Source organism: Odontomachus brunneus, unplaced genomic scaffold (assembly GCF_010583005.1).
Source record: "Odontomachus brunneus isolate Ranch 3 - 2012 unplaced genomic scaffold, Obru_v1 Obru_scaffold_009, whole genome shotgun sequence".
Taxonomy (NCBI): Eukaryota; Metazoa; Arthropoda; class Insecta; order Hymenoptera; family Formicidae; genus Odontomachus; species Odontomachus brunneus.
Genome location: NW_022639459.1, coordinates 226,269 through 237,790, shown reverse-complemented (window position 1 = coordinate 237,790; position 11,522 = coordinate 226,269). Strand labels below are relative to the sequence as shown.

The following is an 11,522-nucleotide window of genomic DNA, read 5'->3' as shown; positions in this document are numbered from 1 at the left end:
ATTATTGAAACTTCCAAATCGCGATCAAAGTATGTTCATAATGATGTTTGATACAATATTAAACATATTTGACAATATTACAGATTCTTAAATATCATTGTAACAACGTTGGGTGCATTCAGCGAACTCAACAATTGCACAATAGTTGAGCAATTCGTCAATGTAATTGGTCTAAAGTTAGAGATCTAACAATAAGGACCAATAATCACTAACCGCTCACTGATCAGCTATGTTTTCTGAACGCAGCCGTTGTATTAATGATTTCTTGCTTACTGGGTTATTCTTGAAATAGTTGCGTATACGTAAGCTTTACTGCGCAGTTTAATCATACCATAAAATAGCTGCACAATGAAAATTACGTATACGCAAAAATTTCAAGAATATATATGGGCCTAGGTCTAATACAATATTCAAATATCTGAAAATTTTACATGATCTTCGGCTAACAAATACGTCGCCACTACTTCAGAGGGCGCATCGAAGAAAGTGGCGTAAAATCTCGTACGGTATGTGGCCGCTCTCAAATGCGCTCTCTTGCCTGCTCTTGCTGCACTGAAAATTATGCAGCTGGACGAAATAAACACTACACGGAAATTCGCAAGTTTTCTGTAAAAAATTGAGGAAATACGCGGTTGACGAGAGGAAACAATAAACGGCGATATAACGCACGATATACATATCCGTACATATTTTCGTCTGAATATAATTTTCATTTGAAATAAACATACGTTATCGTGAGTACGCACTTTGTTTGATCTGAATCACTATATAGGTTAGCGGCCAACGATACTTGTTATCTCGTCAGTTTTGTTTGCAGAAACGAAATCGTGTATTGTTAATTTCGTGAACCACATATATATATATATATATATATATATATAATAAAACGCAAACGTCACAATACATGTGTCGGTCTACGAGGTAATCGGTGTTATCCTGGCTCGACAAGGTTCACGCACGAACCAAGGCGCAGAGCAAGAACTTAATACGCGTCAAATGACCGTGAGTAAATTTGTCTTTAATTCTTATGAAAACTTGTCTTTAAGAGGATGTTGGATACCGACATATGATGCAGTCTTATGGCCTTTACTATTTTCCTACTTGGTTGCACAGGATTGCAAATGTTTTCAGAATGAAATTACAAGCGTCAGTTTATGAAAACATCAAGTGTTGTGTTAAAAACAAAAAGAATTTTGTAAATAAAATTACTCTAATTTTTATAGAATATTTTGTGTCTTTCTATATATTGACATTTGCACTTTTATTCTGTAAAAAGATTTGCAATTCTATACAAACAAATAGAGAAACAGCGCAAACTACAAAACTGGATTATGTCGGCATCCTCTTAACTTGATTGTGAAAGTAATTATTAATTGCAAAAATTATAAATTTGCCTTTAAGTTAATTGTATCAATCAATTTACTTATTACTTTCTGCATATATACATATATTCTATATGTATCTTATACATATATATATATAGTATGTAGTTAATATTTTACTTGATGCTACTTGTATAATATTATAATTATTTTTGTCTTTTATTGCAGAATGCCATGGGTGGAGCTTATGTACGTACACCACAATCTATCTTTCAACATATGATGAGCCAGCAAAATACACAACAGCAACAGGTTGGACAATGGATGCAAATGCCCCAAGTGCCACCGATAAGCATTCCATGGAGCGTACCAGCCTTGCAACAACCAGAAGTGATAAGGTTCACAGGGGAGACTAGTTATGGACCAATAGTTCATCAGAAGAGGAAGTTAGAGATGCTAGATTGTGTAGATATGTAAATATTAATCAATATCAATAAATATCAATTACTGATTAATCACTTGTAAAATCTTATGACGTATTGTTTTGCAAGCAATCGTCGTACCAAACAGTTTATAACGGAAGAGAAAATGGCTGCACACTTCAAAGATTTGCACATTAGCTGCAATCATCAATCCGAGAGTTCGGTGCCGTCGACTTCGAAAGTCGATACGTCCTTCTCTCATAAGCAATCGGACATGGATCTAGATGTCGACACGGCGAACAATACAGTAAATACCGACCAAGCAGATCATGTACACCCGAGATTAGTTCTTTCAGAGGAGTTGAAGCGAATTCAACAGGAGCCCATCCTCCCGTCGACTCTTCTGTCTAAATTGTAAGTATAAATTTTCTGTTAAATTATATATTGGATATTAAAAAATATTTTATACTTAATGCAGACAAAGGAGACAAAGAATATATGCAGACATGCACATTTATATAAAATAGATCTCATTTTAACGCATCATTATAATTATTCCAATTCTATTTAAAAAAAAAATGTTTCAATAATGATTATTTGGTTCTAAGAGAAACATGAGATTATGACCTTACGTTAACCCTTTGGATTGCACCATTAAGATGTCATCAAGATTATCTAAAATAGAATTTGTCTTATATTCTATTTAAATAGAATGTTTTGAATAGAAAATATATAATATAGTTGTTATATATAAAAAATCGATTCATTATTCTACATATAAAAATACTGGCACATCAATGCATCTGCAAAATGCAGAACTTTTTTATACTTTTCTGTTTTTCCTCCACAACAATCTGTTATATAAAATGTACAATATACTTTTGCAAAGAAGTTAAATTTGACTAGTTTTTCTCTTTCAGGGAGAGGCCTTCCATGGCTCTAGTCCTTTGGGAACCACCGAGCAAGCACCTTCGTATTTTACCAACCAGAGATACACCAACGCCAATTCCAAGTACATCAGATGACAATAATAATAATAATAATAATAATAATAATAATAATAATAATAATAATAACAATAACAGTGACGCCATTCCCGATTTAAATCGTATATCGTCCGATAGTGTCCAATCAACGTTTGAGCCTATGGAATTGTGAGGATCTCCAGTTGACTTCTCAACGCACTTCATCTACATATATTCAAAACAGGAAAATATAAATGATGGATTCTCTCTAAGAAAATAATTATCTTCAGTACTATGTAAGACTCGTGGATACTCGTCACGAAATTTTGGATTGATGACGTCAGAAACAAGAAAATGATGTCCAAAAGTCTTGTATGCCATTTCTCGTTTATGAAGTCACAGTCCAACATAGCCGCGGCGAGTACCCAGGAACTATAAGATGTGAAATAGATATTAGAATAAGAAATAAAATAGAGACTTCGCGCTATTCCATTGTATAATAATCTTTGGAGTGATAGTGCGTTTGTATGTAAATTTGAGATGTGGATCTTCGAGCGTGAATTATCGTTTTGTTTTCATTCGATAATTTTGTATGTTATTTCAGTTACTAAAGTAAGTCAATTTCTTTTTGTATGTAATATTTTTTTCTATACATTATTTTATTTATATAACATAATCGTTATATAATTTGGCGATTTTTAATCTGTTGCCTTTTAAAGGGCATTGTTTGAAATAAGTCACGATCATGTAAAATGTACGAACATGTTACTAACAATGTCTTCTCAATTCATCGTTTGCAAATAAGATTGAGTGAATATGTGAGTGAAAATTAATTATTTAAAGAACGAGATAACAAATGATCATATAATTAATGTTTACGCTACATATAATTGAATACATGTATGCTAGTTTTGCATTAAAATACAATTGTGACATGACAAAACTGTTATTTCAAATTTTAATATCTTCTATTAATATATTACAATATCGTAAACTTTTAACTTTAATTTATTTGTTAGGGATTGTGGCCTCTGTGTTATCTCAATTAATAATATCAGAAACAAGAAAATACACGCCCAAAATTCTTACAAAAAAACAAATAAACATATGCTTATGAAATGACATGATCAATTGAGCATGCTTATAAAATATTCTGGGAATTTTCTCTTTGTTCCAAAGAGTTCCAATAACTCAGTAAATACCAACAGTAACATTACATCAAAAAGTTTTCACTCGGCTAATACTTGATAAGTAAATCAGTGATAAAAAACCGATTTATATGATAAAAAACCAATTTGTGCATAATATTTTTGCAAGCTGAGGAAAGAATTGTTCAACAAACGTTGTATTGTGTTTATTTTCGTAACTGTGAATGTATTTACGATGTTTTCATTTCTCATAGACGTACGGAGTATGTATAGGAAAAAAACGTGTTAAATTTCATATCTGTTTATTATATTGTTGAAAAACGAAACAAATATTAATACTAAAAGTCTATTAAAAGGTAAGAATGCAATCATTATATGCATCTATTATATCTTTAAGAAAAAACCATGTCTTTTATACATTATATGTATTTTTTCACCGATTTCAAATTCATCCAGAATATGCATGTATGTACAGGATGTTCCCACACAAATTCGGATATAAAAATATTACAACAAATAGCGCGTGCGCGCTTGCGAAAAGTTTGATGTTAAAAAAAGTATAAACACAAAAGACAACTATATTTATTATAAACTACTGTAGACTATGAGATGTAGACGTAGATACCTCTTTAATCACCATCACAGCGTTATTCAAATTTTGGAACATCCTGGACATATATATTAATAATATAACATTAATATAATAATGATATGATTATAACATGATGATAATATGATTATAACAGTGGGATATTATAATTGTGTATCAAATTTCTAAACTTCGATTTATTTTCTGGTACGTTCTTCTGGAAATTCAAGTGGCTTATCTTCTATTAGGAGCTTCTTAAACGCCTTAGAGTCTAGCATTGGCTCTCCGTTGATCGCAGCTACAACTTTGTCGCTGTCCAGCATTGTGATGTGATTGCCTTCGATGTAATGTATTTCCACCTTGTCTCGCGTGACCTGGAAATATTTAATTAGATAATATTAAATCATTCGAAAAGAAAAAGATAAGAAAACGAATGGGTTCAAAAGTTACCTTGCAAAGGCCGTAATCTTCTTCAGGCATTTGGATGGATTGTAGTGTAGGCTTTAGAAGTACTATGGGCGATCGTAAAGGCGGCACGGACGACACATCGTACTTCTGCAGTGCGAGAAGACGTTGGTAAATGGTCATACACAATGCTTTCAGATTCTCCATGGAAAGTGATATGTTGGTATTGGAGAAGTACGTGATAAAGTAGTCCAATTTCTGTTCCCAGTTAGTGCACTTATTTAAATCTAAAAGCAGCTGTGGACAGAGAAAAAAAGAGTGTAATGTCATAAGATGTTATGGCGAATAGCGCATCAACATGGAGGAGCTGAGAGAATATTATTTAGGATATTGTGAAAGTAGACAATTTAAAAAAGGGTATTTACCTTCCCACTCGCGGCTGGTTGCAAAAGATCCGTGACGCTGAGCAGAACATTATTCTGTAATTCTTCTGTTGTGGAGCACGGTATAAACTGCTCTATCATCGTCTTCATTAGATTTGGCGCGCCGTCGATCAACACTAACCGGCCGTTCAAACCGTTACTTTCCAATAGCCGTGCCAATTCAATGGCGACTAACGAGCCGTACGAATAGCCTACCAGAACGAAGAATCTCTGCTGTTCTACTTTCGGTAAAACATACTGTGGAAATTCCAAGAAAAGCACACGTTAATGTGTGTGTGTCTTGTATTATATATATGTATATATTTTATATACACGCACCGGTAACAGATGTTTGGCGTAATCCGGTATGGAAGTATGGCCAACCCCGATATTATATATTCCATATTGTAGACACGTTGCCGCGGCTCTGATCTTCGATGCCAACGGATTGAAAATGTGTCCGCAACCCTCCACTCCCGCCATGAGGAATACGTCGACTTTGCGCTTGTCCTTCTTGGTCTGTAGTTCCAGACAGACATCGTTAGTTATGTCCTTGTTGCCTATTACTCGGATCAGCAGTTGCATGCCGGGTAACTCGGTCGTCTTCTCGTCGCCTTTGCTCTGCGACTTCTCTCGCGCCGTGCTCTTGTCCATTTCCACCAGTTTGGAGAAGGTCAGATTGCGAACGTCCTGCTGGGTGAAGAACATATCGAATTCGCGTTCTAATGTCTGCTTGATCTCCACAGCCATCATCGAGTCCATTCCAAGTTCGGCCAACGATATGTGCTGAGCGACGGTCTTCAGATCATTTAGGCCTGCGAACACGGGAAGTATCAGAGAGTATTCTTAAAATGGGTGACTCCTATTCTGCGTAATAATATCACATATATGTATTGTTCTGTTACTGTTCACGGTATGTACTGGTGTCTTTTATTAGTATTCTCAATAATCTATCAATCTTTCTTTAATCACTTTCTGATATAATACCTTATATTCCAATCTTCGCCTATCGTTGTATCAATAGATTTTATTTTCTTATATTAATAAGAATGTTTATAAAGATATTTAGTTATATCATTCAATAACATTTTTAGTTTAATAATATTATTTAAAATATTAATATAATAATAATATTTGATAAAATCTAATTATATTATAATATCTAATTATATCATAATACAATTAAATATAACATGTTTATTTGATAATATAAAATTGATATGATATTAAAGAGCAACAATCTTACCCATTATATTCTGAACAGTTTCTACGACATTGGCGACACCATAAAGACCCGTACGCTTCTCGGCTGCCACCATGCTAGCAACCACTGGATAATCTTGCAATAGGAAGACCTCCAACTTCTGCAGGCAAGAAGATATCTTTTGCTGGAGAGTACCAGCGATGACGAGCTCCTTGTTGGTTCCTTGCCGTTCGGCAAAGAGACCAACATCACCGACCGCGCCCCACTGGATAGCCAATCCTGGCAGGCCATCCGCTACCCGCCTCTCGCAGATCCTTTCCATCACAGAATTAGCCATACCATAATTCGTCTGACCAGTGTTTCCTTTGCCGCAGGAGACCGACGAGAAGACTACGAAATGTTTCAGTTGCGGACACAATTTTCTGGATAATTCGTCCAATATCTTCGTGGACCAGGCCTTCGGTTTCAAGGATTCCTCGAACGACTGTATCGTTTGATTCTCGTAAAGAGCGTCTTTCAGCACCACAGCGAGATTGAAGATGGCATCCACTGGACCCTGCTTCGCCGCGGACTTGATTATGAACTCGCAGTCCTTACGATTGGCAGCGTCGGCGCCTGTGATAATCAGCACGTTCACGCCGTAAGACTTCCACAGTTCAATTCTCATGCGCTGATAACCGTTTGTTACTCCCGTTCTTGATACCAATATCAGGTTTCTAGCACCTCGAAGAATCAGCCAATCAGCTAGTTCCAAACCGAAACCGCCTAGTCCGCCCAGGATAATGTAGCTTTTCTCACCGTCGCAGTAATATCGAGGATCGGCAAGAATAGGTACTTTCTCAATCTTCTTCTCGTCGCAAATCTTCAAGACTATCTACAAGAAGAACGTAACACACTGAAAGATGGATTGGTTGCAATTAACTCTCTCACTTTGGATCTTTCATCTGACAAATTAAACTTGAAACTTTCAAATATGAGATATCTATGTATAATAGATGTCTTATATAAAGTTGTTTATATAAATTATTTAATTTATTGTTATATTTCATTTACATTATAACTTTTATCCTTACCTTGCCCATATGCTTGCCGGTTGTCATATATCTGAAAGCTGCCTCTACGCTGTCCCTTTCAAAGACTTTCCTAAGCAGCGGCTTGACAGCCCCGTTTCTCAGGCCTTCGGCCAACAAGTTGTTAATCTCCAACTTCTCCTCTTCGGTACTTTCGAATATATTGTCAAATACAACCCCGTGGAAACTGACTTCCTTCAAGAAGATTATCATTCCTAGAGCAGTGTTTGCAAAAAGATCGAACTTGCCGATCTCCAGGAAGCGGCCGCTATTCGCCAGACAGCGAACTGACGCCTGGAGCTTCTCGTCAGCTAACGAATTCAGGACGATGTCCACGCCACCACCGTTTGTATACTGTAGTATCAACTGCTCGAAGCTGGTGTCGCGCGAGTTGCCAATATGATCGTCGGAGATTGACGGGAACATCTTGCGAATGAACTCCCGTTTCTCGGATGTTCCCACGGTGGTGAACACCTCACAGCCCTCGTGGAGAGCAAGACGGATCGCCGCCTGACCGACGCCGCCGGTACCGGAGTGTATGAGCACCTTGTCGCCTTTCTTCATATTACCGCACATGTACAACGCATAGTAGCATGTGGCGTAGACGCAGGGCACGGTAACTGCGTCCTCAAGTGACCAATCGTCAGGTACGCGCCAGCACAGGTTTCTATCGTACTCGACGATGTTTGACATTGTTCTGAAAATACAAACGTATCGATCACGCTAGCTGCTGATCGTAAAATATCCCGAGACGCGCGCATGATGTTTCTCTCAGGAGAGAAAAATTACTAAATAATCAATTAATATAATAAATTAATCAAATCTCTCTAACAGTGACAAGTATCATTGCTTTCAATTTTTACTTAATTATACACGACAACTTCAACACTCATTACTTCATTATTAAAAGTATAATAGTTATAATAACAATTAATGTATTAATTAATATGTAAGTTGGGAGCTATTGTATTCATATTGTTTTCACTTGTGCATACTGTATGCGTACAAAAAGTTAATACATAAATGACTAGTCGTAAATCCAATAAAAGTTATATCGACTTTATTTTTAGCACTTACTTGTTAAAAGTATATATGCGAATAAATTATTCACACTCGAATTAAAACATATTATCTCTCATTTTTATAAGAAGAGAAAAATTGGACATAAAATATTATAAAAACTTTCATGTCTTGTGTACCGTAAACATCTATGTACTTGTAATTTCATGAGATTCCGACAGTTACGTTTGGATTAAAATCTCAACACTTGCGAAATCATTTTCAAAAGTTTTTACATAATTTAAGTGAAAATTATACAGTCTTAAATATAAATCACAATATTAAGTCATTGAATGATAACCTGTATTTCTGCATTCCCATTATACGATGGCCAGCAGTATTAATACCGGCATAATCTACACCAAGCATGCACTCATTGAATCGATTAAACTCTATGGATGTGTCGAAATTGAGTTTTCCCATGGCCAACATAATGTCTTTGAAGTTGAGAGATACATATGCTACATGGACTAAATTCTCCTGAGTAGAATTAGGACGTATGGGGCCTTCGACCCAACGTAATGAGCTCAAATCACCTTTCACCTATTTTTCGTACATTAATAATGTAATATCATGTATATTCATAATGTAATATCATTTATATAATATACTCCAAGAAATTATATACATATAGCAATAATATTATGAAAATATAAGATTAATATTTTTTATGAGTCATTACGATACGTACCAATTGATCAACATAGGCGTGATGAACCAATTTTGGTTTCAATTGCGACAGTATCGGTAGATGCCTGTAAGATCCCCAGACATTACCAGGCCTCAACACGTTGATTGGTAATTCGAGTTGAAGCTGTTCCTCATACAAAGGATTTTGCAAGGAAAACTTGGGCGCCTGCTTGTCTTGAATCAACACGCCTCTGATCATTCTTCCGCCTAGCTCTTTCTTCAAGCAATTCAAGAAGCCCAACAAACCACTTTCGAGCTCTCCTTCACTGACGAGTATCACCCTTATATCATCAGTGTTCTTGTTCTCTATGTTTATAATGGAATTTAGCTTTTCGACCCAAGATAACTCATTGTTATTAACGTGGACGATCTCGGTTTTCCTGATTACACGTTCTCTCTTTTTCAATAGCAAAATTTTTTCCTTGTCGGTGCTCTTTTCTAGAATCACATCTAAGCCGAGTTTCGATAATGCCGCAGTGTTCTCGGGTTTGAACGATTTCTCGCGTGTCAACACAAAACCACCGTCCTTTAATTTCGGCAGAATTTCTTGCAGCTGATCCTTCTTCGAAAGCCCGATACCGACGACGAGCAGAATGTTCTCCTCCTTGGCCAGTTTCTTCGCATCAATGGTATGTATGTTCGACGGTAACGTGTTAAATCGATCAGCCGGCGTCGTCAAAAGTATGTTCATTTGAATTAAAGGTAAATCACCTAGAACTGTGGTCAGAATAGGCGACACCAATTTTTCCGCGGTCACATTATCGGATTCGTCGATCAATTCGACAGCCTTCACGTGTATGGTTTGATGATACTCGAGCGCAATGTGCATCGATAGTCTGACAGCTTCTTCCAGAGAGATTCGCGCCCCGTCACGGTGAGCCACAAACTTGTACTCTTCGATGACCGGGTCGCTAGTCGCTGGTCGATGAGGTACGGATGTAGCTCTAAGACCTTGAATCTCGATACCGCCTGATATTATGGTGTTCAGATCTTTGTACACATGTACAGGAAATTCTGCAGTAAAAATCAACACAGTTACATTAGTTGCGTTTAGTGGGAATCGAGAACATGGTGCAGGGTGATCGGGTAAACATATTTCTGGTAACTGAAGAAAAAGCGTATAAACTCACGTCTATCTTCTGAAGTCATATTTCGGATCTCCTGGTAGTGGAATTTAGTATCGATCACGATCTTCTGTATTTTCGTGGGCACGTATAAATTTCTCGTGTCTAATCCTAAGATCATCAGCTGCAACATATTGTCCATAAATGTCACCCAATTACCGATCCAACTGATGTGTCCTTTTCTCCCGGAAATCGATGCGCTTTTCAAGGCACGGAAAATATTCGCGTAATGATAGCCGCGTAACCGTAGTTCCTTGTAGATATCCTTGGTGTTCATCACTTCTTCTTCATCGTCATCTGCCGGTATGTATTTGGCTGATACCTTCTCCTGCGCGAGATTCGATACAACGCGTATCAGTCCACTCACGATTGTAGAGTTGCCTTCCGATATTTCGAATTTTCCACTACCTGCACGAGTAACAATCAAAATTGATCTAAATATTATGTATATACAATATTATATATTATAATAATTATTACATATCCTAGAAAAAATCTCAATTAACAATAACATTATATCAATGTTATAATTCCACTCAGCAATGTAATAATATAATATAAATGTAATATAATATATATTGTATATAACAGTTACATTATTGAATGAGAAATTATAACATTGACGTAATGTTACTTTTGGTTTACTAGGATATTGTTATTATTATTATTATTATTATATATGATAAAATTAAAAGTCACACAAAAACACTTGACGTGCCCGTGTCGCAATAAGGTGCATTGAAATTTACAAATTGATATACAAAATACTGTTTGAAAAATATATTTAAATTATATTTAATTATTTATATGTCCGGGCACGCCAAGTGTTTTTTGTGTGACTCTTAATTTTATTTTATAACTACCCAATGAAAAATTTTTCATGTATAATTATATAAAATTATATAAAATTATATATAATTATATATAATTATATATTATTATGTATCAAATTTGTCCATTCATGTTCATACATTCTTATACAGGGTGTTCAAAAAGTCCCGGACCGGTGAAATATCTCGAAAACTAAGCATTTTAGAAAAAAATGTTTCAGATAAAAGTTGTGGCGTTTAAAAAAATGTATTTACTGATCACATCAGTTTGA

At 35.8% G+C, this 11,522-nt stretch overlaps 2 protein-coding genes across 6 annotated transcripts in view; one reads left to right on the top strand and one right to left on the bottom strand.

Moving 5' to 3' along the window:
* The first annotated feature begins 517 nt into the window (after window positions 1-517).
* LOC116840349 (ras guanine nucleotide exchange factor P-like) lies at window positions 518-3,652 on the top strand. Of its 5 annotated transcripts, none has more exons than XM_032806954.1 (6): window positions 520-734; window positions 818-1,002; window positions 1,551-1,795; window positions 1,874-2,158; window positions 2,665-2,756; window positions 2,869-3,652. In XM_032806954.1, exons 2-6 carry the CDS (start codon window positions 997-999, stop codon window positions 2,961-2,963), a joined length of 723 nt encoding a protein of 240 aa, XP_032662845.1. In that variant the 5' UTR covers window positions 520-734; window positions 818-996; the 3' UTR covers window positions 2,964-3,652. The 5 variants fall into 5 exon arrangements, with proteins under 5 accessions (XP_032662842.1, XP_032662844.1, XP_032662843.1 ...); XM_032806955.1 differs by having other exon boundaries at window positions 2,830-3,652; XM_032806951.1 differs by having other exon boundaries at window positions 518-734; window positions 2,665-3,652.
* Window positions 3,653-4,142: 490 nt separating this feature from the next.
* LOC116840343 (fatty acid synthase-like) overlaps window positions 4,143-11,522 on the bottom strand; it is a 16,174-nt gene continuing 8,794 nt past the window's right edge. Inside the window, exons 11-19 of the mRNA XM_032806941.1 lie at window positions 10,427-10,828; window positions 9,298-10,310; window positions 8,908-9,149; window positions 7,551-8,244; window positions 6,520-7,351; window positions 5,613-6,088; window positions 5,277-5,531; window positions 4,897-5,148; window positions 4,143-4,820 (exon numbers count right to left, since the gene is read on the bottom strand). Coding sequence (XP_032662832.1) covers window positions 4,644-4,820; window positions 4,897-5,148; window positions 5,277-5,531; window positions 5,613-6,088; window positions 6,520-7,351; window positions 7,551-8,244; window positions 8,908-9,149; window positions 9,298-10,310; window positions 10,427-10,828 — 4,343 coding nt within the window. The 3' untranslated portion in view covers window positions 4,143-4,643. The remainder of the gene's footprint in view (window positions 4,821-4,896; window positions 5,149-5,276; window positions 5,532-5,612; window positions 6,089-6,519; window positions 7,352-7,550; window positions 8,245-8,907; window positions 9,150-9,297; window positions 10,311-10,426; window positions 10,829-11,522) is intronic.

Excerpts from the sequence above, each read along its gene's own strand:
- LOC116840349 (XM_032806951.1), top strand. Across the intron at positions 1,796-1,873 it reads ATGCTAGATTGTGTAGATAT|CAATCGTCGTACCAAACAGT; the intron begins GTAAATATTAAT and ends TTGTTTTGCAAG. Across the intron at positions 2,159-2,664 it reads TCGACTCTTCTGTCTAAATT|GGAGAGGCCTTCCATGGCTC; the intron begins GTAAGTATAAAT and ends TTTCTCTTTCAG.